The sequence below is a fragment of the Gastrolobium bilobum genome, unplaced genomic scaffold (assembly GCF_033153095.1).
Source record: "Gastrolobium bilobum isolate Gb01-03AN ecotype WA unplaced genomic scaffold, APGP_CSIRO_Gbil_v1 utg16124, whole genome shotgun sequence".
Lineage (NCBI taxonomy): Eukaryota > Viridiplantae > Streptophyta > Magnoliopsida > Fabales > Fabaceae > Gastrolobium > Gastrolobium bilobum.
Genome location: NW_026896110.1, coordinates 155,628 through 172,490, shown reverse-complemented (window position 1 = coordinate 172,490; position 16,863 = coordinate 155,628). Strand labels below are relative to the sequence as shown.

The 16,863-nt window shown below is 33.0% G+C and overlaps 1 protein-coding gene and 1 pseudogene across 3 annotated transcripts; both read left to right on the top strand.

Annotated features, from left to right (window-relative positions):
* The first annotated feature begins 2,272 nt into the window (after window positions 1-2,272).
* On the top strand, window positions 2,273-12,083 carry LOC133297844 (uncharacterized). 3 transcript variants are annotated; one of them, XM_061497059.1, is made up of 3 exons: window positions 2,273-2,551; window positions 7,318-7,489; window positions 10,848-12,083. In XM_061497059.1, the coding sequence occupies exons 2-3, from the start codon at window positions 7,393-7,395 to the stop codon at window positions 11,903-11,905; spliced, it is 1,155 nt and encodes a 384-aa protein (XP_061353043.1). In that variant the 5' UTR covers window positions 2,273-2,551; window positions 7,318-7,392; the 3' UTR covers window positions 11,906-12,083. The 3 variants fall into 3 exon arrangements, with proteins under 3 accessions (XP_061353043.1, XP_061353047.1, XP_061353046.1); XM_061497063.1 differs by lacking the exon at window positions 2,273-2,551 and adding an exon at window positions 5,159-5,238; XM_061497062.1 differs by lacking the exon at window positions 2,273-2,551 and having other exon boundaries at window positions 7,264-7,489.
* Window positions 12,084-15,210: 3,127 nt separating this feature from the next.
* Window positions 15,211-15,329, top strand: LOC133297850 (5S ribosomal RNA; annotated as a pseudogene).
* Window positions 15,330-16,863: the final 1,534 nt, after the last annotated feature.

Genomic DNA, 16,863 nt, shown 5'->3' with positions numbered 1-16,863 from the left:
TTGGGATGAAAATAAATAGGAAATTAATAACAATATTAACAAGTGGATTTACACTTACTTTTATTTCCCTAATAGCTAGTATTCTCTATGTATACACGGCCAATAGTGGGGTGGTGGTGGTGGTTAAGTAGAGGTGACAAAGTGGGCAGCCCGTCCCGCTTCGTTTTTGAAAGTGGGCTAAAAAACTCGATCTATCCCACCGGCTCGAATCTGTTTTATACTGACCCGCTTCAGCCCATTCCTCCCTATCATCAACCTGTCAAAAAATGAGTTCGTCCCGCCTCGTCCCATTTAAGGCATGGGTGGGGCGGGTCGGCCAGCCGAACCGAACCCGTTTTGCTAGCTCTAGGGGTAAGGATAATTTTATATTAAAATTATTAAATATATTTAATTGTCAGAATGTCATAATACAAAGGAGTTAATTACTCTAATAAAAAAAAGTAGAAGGCAGTCTTTCGAAAAAATGTCAAAGTACAAGGTGGTTTTATATAATTTACTTTTTTTTTATGGATAAATTAACAATAATAAAAAAGAAAAGACATTCAAATGGAAAATAATAATAAAAGTAACGGTTAATTTATCTATAAATAATTAAAACCATCGCATAATATGATGATAATAAAAAATACATGAAAAATCTATTTTCAAACTGAATATATGAGATTTAAAAATACTTACCAATATTCTTAGTTTACATGCATTTTTATCCAATTTAACTTGGAAATAGAATATCATGGCTACATATTTTTTTAAGCCTACTCTACAAATATCGTAAGATCACAATCTTATATCTCAGTTGACCTTTACATTTTTTCTATTCTTTTAAAATTGTGATCTAACAGTATTGAAAAGAATAAATAAAATAGGCCTAAGACAATGTAAACATAATATTATATCTTTAAACTTCATATACTAAATTAATTTTTTTTTTCTTCATTTGCTTCGAGTCTTATGAGAGTTTAGCCAAACCTGTGATCACTCCTATAATCCGTGGCGGACTCAGGAAATTATATGAAGGGGGACGAAAATTTAAATTACTATTATAAAAAGACAATGCCAATTTTGGTTGGATAATCACACAAAGAATATAAAAATACCTGTTAAGAAGAACCTAATAAAATTATATAATTTTTTGCCAATTTTTTAGTTGGAATGTCAATTTTTTGCTTCCGGTGACAATGGTCTAATACACCCTCTATTTCAATGAGGAACTAGCCTTAAAACCCTATATTTTTTTTGTAAGATCAATTTTTTATTATTTACCTCCATGCCTTCTGGTGTTATAATTGCACTTTCTTTGATTTCTTTAGAATCTTATTTTCTCATTTATTTATTTTTTTAGCACAAGACACAGTAAATTAATTAATGTGTTATTTATCTTTAGCATTTGGTCCCAACTAATAATTGATAACTATTATTGACCTTTTTTCTTTCCCAACCAAATCAAAACTTAAATATTCTTCTCCTGAGTTCTGACATGACAATCTGTACAAATTTTTAATGATTATAAAAAGAAAATTAGATAATCAATCAATATAAAATCAAATTCTAGACAAATTTGATAGGTAAAGTGAATATGCATTACTAACTGAACTCTTCTTTGTATACAACGGAAAAGTCAGCTTTCCACATTGATTGGGGAGGGTAGCAGACCAAGAACAGAATCTGCCATATATACTGACAAGTTGAATCTGGTAAATAATAATTATCTCTAATTGGGTGCAATGAATGGGTGGAATATTTTTTTTATAAATAGCATTGCTTGTCTTTCACTTGTTAAAAGAACTTTTAAAATTTTGTTTTTACATACTATGTTGCATATCATATAGTAGAACCTATTTTCATATTTTAGAGGGAGGCGGGAGCCCTCCCTCGCCCCCCATGTAGGTCCACCCCTGCTTATAATATGGATCGATCATTGATGAATTATTCGAACTCTTTTTTATGTAACTAATAATTTTTTTTATACAGGGTAAGAATACACCCATAACCTAATATAAATCATGAGAAAATATTTTCTCATGTCATAGGAGAAATATTTTTTTCTATAGTGATCCTTCAATTTTTGTGTAATAATTTTTTTTTTGATTTTATGTTTTTTTAATAGATGTAACCCCACACAAGATGCATCTATAGCATGAAATTTTTTTTCTCCTATCAAAATATTGAAACCCATAAATCATATTAGCTTTATGCAAGTAATATTTTTAAAAATTTATTGTTTTACTCGGTTGTTTGAGTAAAAAGGTCACCAAAAAGAGTAACACAATGTTCTCTGTTGTGCGGAAGAGCATAGACCACAAAATTTCACTGTTCTTCCTTTGTTTCTTCTGATTCCAAAACCATGCACGAGAATTCTCCTGGTTCTCGATTCAACTTCAAAATGGGGTTTTCTTTCTCTTTCAAGTGCACAAACAACATTGAAATTTTCTACCATTTGAGAAAGGTCGTGAGTGAAACACAAAATCATGGCGGCACCTGTAATCCTTAGCATCATGTTCTTGTGTTTTTTTTTTCTTTCTAAAGTTCAAATGTTGCATTACAACAGAAGGTATGTACCTTAATTGACATATTATGCGATGAATACTTTTTCTTTTATTTCATGTGGTATTTAATTTGCTGCATACATTATGTTTGTGGAAAGTCCTGAACGAGTCAAGCTTGTTTATTACTAACATCCATTGTGTTATTAAAAATCTTGCTTCTTAAAGTTGTAATCTTTTTTTCATGGGATTCAGTTATATATTGTTAAGTTGCACTTGAAAATCATGTCAGAAATTTAGAGTAACAAAGTAGGAATAGTTAGACAATGTTGGGTGTTTTCATTAAGAGTACTCTGTTTGTGCATCAATTTCTTAGTGCAGTCTAACTGTAGTTGTTTCTCCCCTTTTGTGATTTGGTGGTGTTTGAATACATGAAGTAATGTCTTATAATCAAGGAATGTCTCGAAATTGTTTTTATTCTTACCCTAACCCCTAAAAAATAAGAGGAAAAGATTTCCGAATTGTATCTTCAGATAATCAAGCGAGCATTTACAACTCAGTTAGTTAGTTTTTTTTTTTTTTCCCCTTTTTAAATTTGTAAGTTACCCTCATCTCACTGCCGTTTCATTGATCTATAGGTTAGAAACCTTGAGTGTTTCTTTAGAAAATTCCATTTATTTATACAATTTAATGCTTGAGACGCAATCCCATTTGTGTTGACTAGAATTAATTATGATTTGCTAGTGAACTTAAAGTGATTTGCTTCAAGGTCTCTTCTGGTATTGTGTTTACTTAATGGCTTAAAAATTTGAGCAGTTTGTTTGAGAGAAAACTTCCATTAATGTTTATAATCACAAATCTAATCTATATTTGCCACCAATTTTCATTGTAAGCTAACTTTTATTCAAAGATTTTATAAAAAAAAAGTAGTTATTATCATTCTCTAAAAGATGTTTTAAAATTAATGCTCTGTTTGTCTTTAAACAAACAGTTGAAAGAAAGACTAAATTTCATTATTGGATTTTAGTTGATTACATATTATGTATCTAACTTCCCATGATAAATTTCCATGCAGAAATAAAATTTCACAATTGCTTAATGGAAATTTGATGTCTTTTTCTAATTGCCTAGCAAGAAACATGCAATTGCTGGTTGGGGCATTGCAAGTCTTATGACAGGCATGTGTGCACCAGTAATATTCATGTTTTTGGGTTGGATTGCAAAAGTAATTAAAACCAATAATCAGTTATGGGGTTTGGCAAAACTGACTTTTACTCAACATGAGGGTGTAAATTATTCTTTCAAATTAAAAATTTAATTTTTATATGTTGTTAAGTCAAATTTCTAATTGAGCCAAACATGACCTAGTGATATATGTATAATTTTTTTTTTCTTAACTTTCATAAACTATTATAACTTGGTGGGCATTGGTGGAGGGAGGGGGCTAGGGGTGGCCATGGCTCCACTGGAATTTCAGAAAAAAACTATTTATATGCAGGGGTGGAGGTAAAGGGAATGTGCCAAGAATGGGAGGATATACCATCTGTAGGGATCCCGATGATTATTTACATCTGGGGTAGGTTATCTCAATTATGCGAGTACAAGTTGTCAAACAAATACAAGTTATGGCATAAATGATTGCCAGGCTATTTGCGGGAGCAGCTTAGCTGTGTTGGATTCAAAGAATATCATAGTGATGGAACTGGCTGTATTTTCTTTCCATATAATTTTAATTTTCATGTGCTAGTAAAGAGCACCCAATGATTTCACAACTTCCAACTGCACTTTTTAATTTATTTTTTAACTTCTTTTATAGTACACAAATGGATTATTAATGTGTTACTTTAATCGTGTATAGTATATGACAAACAGGGAATCACATTTAAATATTTGTCATGTATAGGATAACTATTTATCTCTCCTTTTTTCTATAGACTTATCTCCATATAGAAAGCCATGATCTGTTACTGCATTTTGCACTGTGTTGAAAAATTAAACTGTAAAAGTGATTGTTAATGTAACTAACTCATATTCATTCCTCATTTGAATACTTTATGCAGCTACAAAGAAATAGATATGGATAAATGCAATAGCAACTAAAGTACTCATGTTCTTCTCTTTCATTCTGCTTGGCCTCGAAGAAAAGAAAATATGTGCTTGAAGGTTAGCTAAATACGTCAAAAACATTGCACTAGATACTTAACTGAAAATTATTCATAATCTTTAACATTACGTTTCCATCTAAACAGAGAAGAAAAGAAAAGAATGGAGACTGAAATGCTAGATTTAGCAGCTTCGGATGGATTCTCTGGCATCAAAGATCTTGACGATGATTTAAAGAAGTAACGTGTTTTAAAAGTATTTAACTATACAAAAGTTGTGGTGGCAATGAAAAGTTGGAGGCTTTGATTCTGTTTATACGGTGACTTGAAACTATCTACTTGGATGGCGTTTTTTTTAGCAGTGATGATTTTTCTTATTGTCACTTCAGAGAATCCTTCTAAAATCAATGTATAATTTGGCTCCCCTTGGTCAAAATTTCTGGCTCTGCCATTGTTGGTGGGTATATGCAACGCAAGCAAATTGCAGATGATAGTGTAATTTTTGATGAGACCAAGGTTGGTGTTAACACTAAATTGGAATTATGGAGAAGCATATTGGAGTCTTAAGTTGGAATAAAACTGAATACATGGAGTGTGAGTTCACCACGACAAGAGGAGGAGATCATGAATTTGTGAATATGCTAGGACAAAAGGTATCCAAGAAAGGTGCATTCAAATATCTGAAATTAATCTTGCAAAAGGGGGGAGAGATTGATGAGGACGTAAGCTATAAAATCAAAGGTGGTTGGATGAAACGACACAGTGCATCAGGATTTTTGTATGACTGTAAAATCCTTTTTAGGCTAAAAGGAAAGTCTCATAAAACAATATGAAGACCTGTTAAAATGTTATATGGAGTTTAATGTTGGCTAGTACATAAATGACATGAGCATAATATAGGAGTAGCGGAAATGAAAATCTTATGGCTGATATTTGGTCTTATGTGGATGGATAACATAAGAAATGAAGATATTAGACGAAAAGTTGGAATAGTATTGGTTGAAGAAAAATTAGAGAACATAGATTGAGATGGTTGGGATGTTATTCGAAAAACATTAGATGCTCTCTTAATAAAAGAAGTTTCGTACAGAGGGCATGAAATGAAGAAATGAAGAGGTCGACCAAAACTTACTACGGAAAATTAGTAAAACAAGGCTTAATGAAGTGGAAATACATAGAAGTGTAGTTTATATATTATTCTTTCCTATTTAATATTTATTGTCCCTTACTTTGTTCTTGTTTTTAGATTAGTTCATCAATTGCCAACCCTAACTAGTGTGGGATAAATGTGATGTTGATGTCAATTCAGTGTAATCAAAGTCACTGAGGCAATGCACCTGAAGGGATCAATGCCTCTTGCTGAATGAAGTTCACCCCTTCATTGAAATGCACACCTCTAACATTTTTGGCACACCTTTCTGGTTTATGTGAGGCATGCCTTTAACTCTTTATTGAGTAACTGTTAAAAAATTCAAAAATCACAATTACAAATAGTTGTCATCCTAGTGATGCTAAAGAGGGTAATTAAAACATAGTTGTCATACAAGTGTTGGACTTGGACAGTGTCATGTGGGATACTCCTCAAACACCCATTGGATGCTTGTAGTCTATGTACTACAGTTCTTAATGTTAATTTTGAATTATTGTTAGAGATAATTTTACTAATTTTGTACGATTTATGCTAGGAATGAGTAATGACCACATTGTAATGCTTATAATTTAAACACAGTTGACCATGTTAGGATTTGTATTTATATATTAAATATATATCTTTAACAAAGTTATCAAATGCGGATTGCGGTATGTCGCGGCCAACCCCAAAAAATGCTATAGCGGGTTGCAATTGCAGAAATAGCGGAATAGATATAGGACAGAAATAATGACAAAAAGAAACATTTTTTAAAGGCAGAGATAGCAGAAGTGACCTAGAGAGATGCAGATAGACTAAAAAACCCTTAAAAATTTTCTGTTACACATTTAAATTTAGGACAACATTAACATTTTGCCTTATGACAGTAATATGGCCGCGATTTGCGATCGCAATGGCCGCTGTTGCGTTCCGATGCGGCGCGGAGCGGTTTCTTGCGGTGAGGCACCGCAACGCTCATACGGCGCGGCTCGCGGCGCAATTAACTACTATGATTTTTAAGATTTGTGCTTTTTTGTTAATCATATATTAATTTTATATGTTTTACTTTAACCGTGTCGTGTCATTTCTTTTTATAGAATTTTCTATGTCCTTGTGCCGATGTTATGTCATATCCATGCTTCCTACTTAGTCAGTCTATTAAAAAATAATTAGTTGTCAGTATTTTAGATCCTTAGCAGAAAGCATCTTACTGTTTTGTAAATTGAACATTCAAATATTCCGTTTTTACTATGAATGTTATGCTTGATTAGTTAATTTGTATGCCCAATTTATGCAAAATAGTCAAATAATTTACTATTGTTTTTTTTTTAAAGGTAATACCTTTCTTTATTGCGATATATGTTTTTTGGCGCTTCAGCTATAGTCCCCTTCTTCGGTATATCCAAATTTTAAAATTTATCAATATTCTGACTTATAGTGACAAATGGTGAGTAAAATGCATTTTTGTGATATTGTCAAATGGTTAGTCATCATTCACATTTATGATATTGTCAAATGCGTTTTTGTTTCCAAATTTTGAAATTTTCAATATTTGGAACCAATGGGAAACAAGCTTTAATGTGTTTTTCTTGTATTTTATTAGTGTGTCGAATATGCCTTCTTCCTTATAAGAGGGTTTTAAGCTCAATCATAGAGGCACAAAGAGAGGCGAGAGAGAATGTCGGCGCAAAGGAAATCGGGAATGGCGAAAGGGAATGATGACGGCGATGCAAACCAACATTGTCCAAAGGGCCTGCCTCCATCATCATCATCCGGTATGGATCTATATGCCTATCTACCGATTGTTTAATTTAGTTCATTTTGATGTTGTATTCGTCGTCTTGTCATATTGCCAGCTGCATATATGTTTTTAATTGAAGACTGTTTTTCGCTGTTCGATAAAAAAATAATGGCTCAGTGCACGAGACTAAGGGAACCATGACTGATACCGTTGCGTCAATGTTTGTCCTCTGTTTTTCCCCTTTTGATATCTCAGTTAAATTTTGTAAGTTTCAAATGTTTCATGTTTTGTTGGTATGAGGGAATTCACTTGTAAATTTGAGATGGTATAAGCTTTCAAGGTTCATGTTCTGCCTCTGTTGGTTTATTCTTTTAGATAAAGAAACAAGTGTATGAGAATTTGGGCTTGATTTTACAATCGAACGAATTAATTAGAATTCGAGTAAACCTCCGAATTCATCCTCCAAATATATAAGCGTCATCATTTTAGTCCTCAAAATTTTTGTCATCAATTTAGTCTCTTAATAATACAAAGTGCCTGTTAATTGGTCCTTCTTTGTCGGATTGAGAGACTGAGTGTATTGGAGTCCTAATTTAGAGACTAATTTGATGGTATTTTGCATGATTCCAGAACTAAATTGAATTAAAAGATCTCTACAGGATCAAGGTGATGATGACACTTTGCGTTATTGAAGAATTAAATTGATGACAAAAGTATTTAAAGTATTAAACTGATGATGATTGTATCTTTGGATGATGAAAATCGGGATTTATTCTTGAAATTTAATAAGTTTTCAGCATCTTCCTTTTTATACCCATGGGACACTACTGCCGACTAATATTGGCCATGGAAGCTTCATGTTGCTTAAACAGTCTTTTCTAGTATTTCTATCTGTTCTCGTCTTAAAAGATTTTTTCTCTACATAGTTTACAAGTTTGATGCTTGTCCATACCATCATGTATAGGGTAGAGGTGGAGCCAAGAACTTCAAATTGGGGTTGCTAAACATTAAATTGCATGAAAGACTTTCAAAGAAAAAAAATATATATTCTAAAATGAAGGTGTTGAGGCTTGGTAATGGCATTACCCAACCTGCTAGTCCCTTTGCATATGTCCTTGATTGACTTATTTTGTAACTATGGTGTCCTCACAATATCTCTTGTTTAGTGAGTCTTAAAAGGGGTAGATGCTAATCCTTCCTGTACTTTTATGATTGTGTAATAGGGGTTGATGTCTGTCCCAAACCCTTGCCATCATCTTGATTTATGCTGGTTATAACAGCCAACATAAATGTAGAACTCTCTTTTAGTCTGACTAAGGCTATTGACAGCAGGCATAAAAATTATGATGTTTCCACCAAATTTGGCCCCAAAAGGAAAACTATAGTTATCTTCACAATCAGCAAATTGTTTATAATTGCAGTACATTTTTGAAGGATTATTTTATTCCTGTATGAGTATGATAGGACTGTATCCACCTTTTTCTTGAGGACAAGGTGAAGGTTTTGGAGGGATGTATTGATAGGACTACAACCATTATGTAGTTGTACACTATGGAGGGCCGTAAGGGATTGGGCCCTTCTCATGTTGATCAATCATGACTTTCTATATGCCTCTCGAATGCTCTGGAATTACATTTCCTTCTTCTGTCTGAAACATTGTACCTGTTTCATACAATAACCAGTTTCTTTTCTTCACTTTCTTCCCTAAATTCACTCGAATCATATCAGAGTACTATGCTGTTAATGTCATGATTGTTCATCTTAGAAAAGAGCATGGGGACCAAAAACTTATTTAAATAGATTGTTAAGGAATGCAATCATAACGGGTTTCTTCACATAATCATCTCTTGGATCCATTTTCTTGAAGTTCTAGAGCTTTGGAAGCTAACTCCTACAGCAAACAATTTATAGTTCTCCTATCACTCTGTTCTTTTCCATGATGCTTAATGCTTCAATTTTGGAGTTAGAATCATATGATAAGAATGCATGATGCATCCAATCTATGCCGCACATTCCAGTCCATGCACTAGAGCATGTCTGCAAGTTAATGTGGTTTGTATATACTAATTATATGCTAGAAATATGGATGAGAAATCATCATAAATCCTTGCTACTTATCAAAAGATTCAGAAATGTTGAATTGTGTTTCGATATGTTTATTCTTTCTTGTTAAACAGCTTGTCTTCTCTTAAGGAAGGCAGGTTTCTTGCATTATTTTACTCTGACCATTGAGTGAACTGGGAGGGCCAATTAATTGAGCTTGGGGTTTGGTTTTATTTATTAAATTGTCATCAACATATTTAGAGGGGGTTGATCTTATTTATTAAATGTTCCTTGGGAAAATTAATCTGAAACTGTCACATGTGAGCTCATTCTCTATTCCTAGTTTTACCATTTTGAGAACACTCGATATATTTTTTTTTTATTCTTTTTACTATTAGGGATGACCTTTTGTTGTTGGTAAGTGGCAATGTTGTGTTAAGAATATTCAACATTGGTTTGACTTGAATGTATTCTCACAGCCAACCTCACTCGGGAGCTACTAGAGGCAATTGCAAGTTTAAAGAATGAAAAATAAATGTGTCAAGGGAAAAATGTTCAATATTGTCTTTAATCTAGTGAAGAGTAATCTTGTAAATATGTTTACTGCTGCACTGCATATGTTCTTGCAACTAAAACCTTTTTCACAATTTCACCTTGCAGGTTATTCGTATACCTTTTTTTCTTTGATAGCATAAATGGTTTTGTGTGTTTGTCTTTAACCCTTCAATAATTCTACTCAATTGTTTTTTGAAGTTGCCTGTCCATTATTTCACTTTTCAGTTTCATTAGTATTATTCTAGTTTACTGGAAAATGAAAGTTATTGAACGCAATTTCCGGTTTCATTAGTATTCTAGTGTCACGCCTAACAATTTTAGTTACATCATTCTGAAATTGTATTCCTGATAGATTTCTTTTCTCCCACATGACTTTAGGAAAACCACATGGAAATGTTTTTCCCCCACTACTTGCCTTTTCTTATTTCAATTATTCCCTTCTTTTTTTTCCTTTTTCTACGGGAGTAGGGGTCAATGAAATTCCATGTCTATTGTTAATATCTTATGCTTTCAATTAGAAAGCTTATTTCCATGTGAGGATGAAAATAAATAATTATTGTTTACTATATAGGGGCATATCATGAAAAGGGAAAACAAGATATTCACATTTTCAAATTAGAATGGTACATAGTTGTATTAGATTTTGGACTTGAATATTGTTTGGGAAAACGGGGATAGAAATCTTTCTTTGTTTCCTCATTTCCTATAATATTATCTGATAAATGAAAAAAAGTATATGGGTTCCTTTTATTGACGTTAAAATTACCCATCCTTGTCAATTTTGTGATATGCAGGCAAATTAATGAAAAAGGAAACAGAGAGCAGTCAGCTTCCTTGGGATGCACTTGATATCATTTCCAACAAACTAGATTTTGATGACCTCTTTCAATTTGCTGGAGTGTGCAAGAACTGGAGGACATTTCATAAATTTTTCTGGAAAAATTTCATGTCTTCACAAGCACCGTTGCTTGTTCAATCTTCTTCATACGCTAAGAAAGCTTATTTTTTCATTAGCATATCTGAACGAAAAGTTTACCGCGCAAACGTGGATTACTTCTGGGGGTTAGCCTATTCGGGGTCTTCTTGTGGATATTTAATCCATGCGGGAGCTGATAATACACTTCTACTAATGAATCCTTTTACAAGAAGAAAGAAGTTAATCAGTACGTTGGCCCTTGAAGGTAATTTGCAATATATATCTTGCCAGCCCTTACTTGCTTTTGTCAAAGGTTCTGAAGAATTTATCTTGGTGGTTTTATGTAAAAGATCTTACAGTTTGCATATTTATCAATCTCGACATTCTTGTTGGGTTACTTATTCAACAAGAGGAAATCCATGGAAGGTTGTGGACTTTGTGGTTTTGAATAATACTCTGTATGCTCTCACTGACGAGGCCAAGATAGGGGTATTGAGCCTGAATTCTGCATGTCTGAAATTTCTAGCACTGAAGAATACTCCCAGTGTAACTTCCTCATACCTTAAGTTGGTTAGTAATGATGGGCAGCTTTTAGTGGTTCATTTTGAACCAAAGGAAACATTTGATGTGTACAAGATAGACTTGTCAGCCATGGAATGGATCAGGTTGGAAACTTTGGGTGACCTTGCATTGTTTTATGCTACGCGGACAAACTGCTATGCTTTGAGCAACCCTGGTAAGTGGGGTTATGATAGCAACTCTGTGTATTACATTGTGGCTGCATTACCAGAATGCCAAGTATATTCAGGGGATAATAAACTGAAATATTGCATTGTACCTAGTGGTCTTCGAGCTCCTTCTAGGTCAAGCTTCTACTGGTTGGATTGGTGTTTTCGACATCAACATAATGAGGTAGATTATTCCATGGTCGAGTAACCTCGTTTCTTGACACCATGCAGCTTGTGACCTTGTTCCTTGTGTTTCCCTTTTGTTTCCTAATAATTTAACTAGACTGGATAGACTTATCATGGTATCTAGTTTCCATGACTCTGCTCAGATTTTTATTTGACTTTGGATTATTGTTTACCTGGTAATTTCCCGGTTTATCTTTCTATATTCTCTGAAATTTTTAGGCTTGAAAAAGCCAATTAATTGTGTTTTATAAATTCATTCAAAGTCTTGATATTCTGTTATTTAATTGAAATATCTGTATTAAAGTCATTTGAGAATTTAATTGAAGACATGTTTACGTTTTTATGTATGTAAACCGTGGGTCTGATAAAAGACAGTGATATTGCACTTTATCACCAAATTTTTTGTTTCAATTTCTTCTATTATTTTACAAGTTCCACTTTATTTTTCTAACTATCAAAGTAAATAGTAATTTTTTTTATAAAATTTTATTTTATTTTCAGGCCAAAGATGAAAAATATTTGGCATACATATACCACCAATTACGTGAATGAATGTGTTTATTATTAATAATTGTGTTTAAATTCTATAAAAAGTAGCTTTGCTTTACTATAGACAAATTTTGTTTGTATTCGTTTTTTCGTTTATGTTGGACTGAAATTCAAAAAGCTTAATTTTCAGAAATGAATTCATATGGTAAATATTAGACGTGAGAGAAAAAAGAACTTGGCATGTATCTTCAAAATGTTATTGTTTTTAGTATATTCGTATTATTTTTTTAAAACATATATAGTTGATATAGCCTTTATTGTAATTATAAAGTAGTCGTTATGTTCTTCATTTTCTGTTTTCAAAAACATAGAAACTTATACATGTTATAATTTCATTTTTGAAAAAAAAAATACTCATTCACTGAGGTGTTGTAAAGTGAATTTTTAACGATTAAAAAAAAAGGGTCAACTCATGATTTTTTTTTTTTTTATAAACGACTCGTGATATTTATCTATATTCGGAAATGGTTGAGTGATACTCTTATACTCTTAAAATCTATTTGTTTGCTTTATTTTATATGAACATTTGCTTTTATTCATTACAAATACACACAAAACTGTGTGTAACATTAAGGGGACATTTTGTAGAGGAGAAATTTTTATTTACTCTGGAATCATGATTAATGGGAATATAGTTAGAAAACTTGTTTTCTGGTAATGTTATGAAAAAAGTGTTTGGTAGGCGAAAATATTACCGGAAATTATAATTAATTTTACTGAGATGATATTTGGTTGATAATAAAATATTGATGGAAATATGGTGTAATTTTACCAAAATGACCTCATAACTTAACTATGTATTTCCAGATTAAAAAACAAAAACAGCCTTCCGCGAAAATGAAAATATCTCCTAGTTGACAAACTCTTCCACCATTCATGTAAGCATTCGTGTTGAATATTCATAGCTTGTGATTTATGTACTAGACTTCATCCTCCTAGTAAGTTTGCTGTGCATTGACATAACCCCATTTATTGGGGTCTCTTTCGTTTGCAATGTTCTTTCATGAATAGAGAGTGATTGTGTGTTTCTTTGTCATTTTTTGTTTTTCCAGTGGAATAAACAAATCAGATCTAAACCCCCCTTCGTTTTCACTCCGAAGCGCTTCATTACTGATGAAGAAAGTGAGACCTATATGAAGACCAGCTGTAACACGAAGGTTAAATTTGTCCCAAAAAATTAGATAAGATTTCCTCGAATCGGGGATCTCACAAATACCACCCATTTGGAGGACATCTGAGGAGGTGATCTTGTCTATATTTTGTTCATAACTGAAAAACCATGAAAAACTCGATACCCGGTCATTACCTACCAAATCTCTTACCAAACGTGGTCTTTCACAAAAACTCAGTTCACTTTCCTGGTCAAATTTCTAATATTCCTCTACCAAACAGGCCTTAAGAGCCCGTTTGCATTGGCTTATAAAAAAGTTCTTTTTATGACTTCCTTATTTTAAAAGTATTTTTTATAAAAGTTATAGTTATTTAGATTTTTAAAAAAATATTTGACTTTTGACTTCTGTTTTTTTTAGAAGCTGAAATTTTTAGCTTCCGAAAAAAGTAAGTTTTTGACTTTTTTATGACTTCTGCTTTTTCTAAAAGCATGCATCCAAACAGATTTTTTTCGAGAAGTGCTTTTTTTTTTCTTAGAAAAAGTAACTTTTGCAGGGGGGAAAGCTCATCCAAGCAGGCTCTTAGTCTCTGTAATGTCCCACATCGGTTGGAGAGGGGAACGAAGCATGCCTTAAATAAGGGTGTGGATACCTTTCCTTGTAGGAGGCCTTTTGGGGTAACCAGAAACGTAAAACCGTGAGCTCGACAGTGCTTGTGCGCGGGGCAAAGCGGACAATATCCTGCTACAGGGTTTGGGGCTGTTACAGTCTCAAATCAAGTGTATTTCAAAAAAATTTATTAATATGGTTTATGAAAAATGAAGAAAATGATCTTGGCCTCTTGGGAGAAGTATCAATAATATGGATCTCACCTATGTTGCACCGATACGGGACACGATACGACACGCCGATATTTTAATTCTAAAAAATATTAAATTTTGACACTTAGGAGATATTTTGATATTAAATAATATTTTTAATATATAATATAGATAATAAATCATATAATCAATCAAATATTCAAATTCCATAACATAAGTATAAAGAAAAAATAATTTTTCATGCCTTATTAATTTTTTAGGTCACATTTGATAACTAAAAATATCTTATTTATAAATTAATTTTTCATGTTTAGTTAAAAAGATAAAATTAAAATAAAACTTGGATATAAAAAAATGTGTCAAAAAACATTGACCGCGTATGAGAAAATATTGATCGCGTGTCGGACACTGACACACATTTTTTTTTTTCAAAGAACGTGTCCATACATAGGAGGATCCCACAGTACTCGAATCAGATCAAACCGAAATATAAAAAAAAATTACTAATGAAAAATCTCAAATATAATTCGACAACCTATACTTGATTAAAAAAAAAAAAAAAAAACTCCAAAACATAAATTCTATCACAAAACGTGACCATAACCACAAACCCCTAATATGCAAAAGCAAATAAAACCTTATGTTTGCCATGTCCGAGAATTCTCCTGGTTCTCGATTCAACTCCAAAATGGGTTTTTCCTTCTCCTCTGAGTGCACATACGACACTGAACTTTTCTACCATTTGAGAAATGTTCGTGAATGAAACACATAGCCATGGCGGTATCTGTAATCCTTAGCATCACTGTGTTTTTTTTCCTCTTTAAGTTTTACATCTGTATTGCAATATAAGGTGCAATCATACTAGCACTAATGCACCGGATCCCATCACAATTCCGCAGTCAAGCATGTTTGGGTGAGAGTAGTACTAGGATGGGTGACCTCTTGGAAAGTTCTTGTGTTGCACCTCTCTTTAAATTTCGCCTATGTGTGTTTGCATGGATGGCTTGTCCTAAGCTAGGATAGAAATTGAGGGTTGAGGTCAGGTGTAACAAGTCGGACATAAAGGGTAGTTATATTTATGAGATGAACCCTTATAATTTTTCGTTGGGGCATACCCTTCATAATGACATGTTGCATCGTACCCCAAGTGTAGCAAAAAATGGGCTACGGCCTTGCCACAAGGCAAAACGTTGCATCGTAGGGTGTAGTGATAAATGAGCTAGGGTCTTTGCCCCAAGGTAAGGTGCCACATCTTCATCTGGATTTGGTGACAAGTATGTCAGGATCTCAACACGCAGATGAGAAGACATAGGGTAGGGTTCCAAGAAAAGTTTTATGGTGGGTTCTTGAGGAAAAAAAAAGTACCATCAAAGTATGTAGATGCAATCAAGGATATGTATGATAGTTTTCCTATATGTGTGAAAGCCTGTAATGGAACATCGAGTTATTTTCCTATCACGATAGGTTTACACCAAGATTATGCTAAGTCCTTATTTCTTTGCCTTAGTTATAGATGAACTAGCAAAAGATATTCAATAGGAAGTGTCATGGTGTATGCTTTGTGCATATGATATTGTGCTTATTGATGAGACTAAGGTCATTGTTAATAGAAAACTAGAATTGTGGAGAAGCACATTGGAGTCTAAAGGATTCATGTTAAGTTGGAGCAAGACTAAGTATATGAAGTGTGTGTTTCCTCTAGAGCATTTGCTTGGGCACGAGGTACTCAAGAAATATGCATTTTGATATGTGAGATCAATTTTGCAAAGAAATTGAGAGATTGATGAGGATGTAAATAATAGAATCAAAGCAGGTGGATGAAATGACATAGTACATCGGGTTTTAGTGTTACCACCCAATTTTCCTTAGGCTTAAAGAAAAATTATATAGAATAGGAATAATGTCTACAATGTTATATGAAGCTGAATATTGGTCAGTACAAAGGCAACATGAGCATAGAATGAGAGTAGAGGAAATGAAGATGTTAATGTGGATGCGTTGTTATACGAGGATGGATAAGATAAGAAATGAAGATATTTGACGAAAGATGGGAGTAATACCGGTGGCTGAAAAGATGAGAGAACATAGATTGAGATGGTTTGGACGTAATGAGAAGGTCCCTGGATGTTACTGTAAGAATAAAAGTTTGTTAGCAATAGCTTGACACAAAGAAAGGTAGAGGTAGACCGAAACTTACTTAGGGGAAGACAGTTAAGTAAGACTTAATGGAGTGAGATATAGGCTCGTGAATTGTGCTTTAGGACGGAATGGAGAAAAGCTATAAGCATGGTGGATGATTAGACCCTTTTTTTTATTCCTATATTTTATATGGTCTTTTTTTGATCTTTTTCCTTCTTCTTTTTTTGATATATGTCCTTTTCCTTTTTATCTTCCTCTCTTTTGTTTTTTTTTTTTTTCATTTTTTTTCTCTTACTTATTAATCTATGTGCTTTTCTTTTTCTCTTTTTTATTTTTTATTTCTTACTTTATTTATCTTTTTT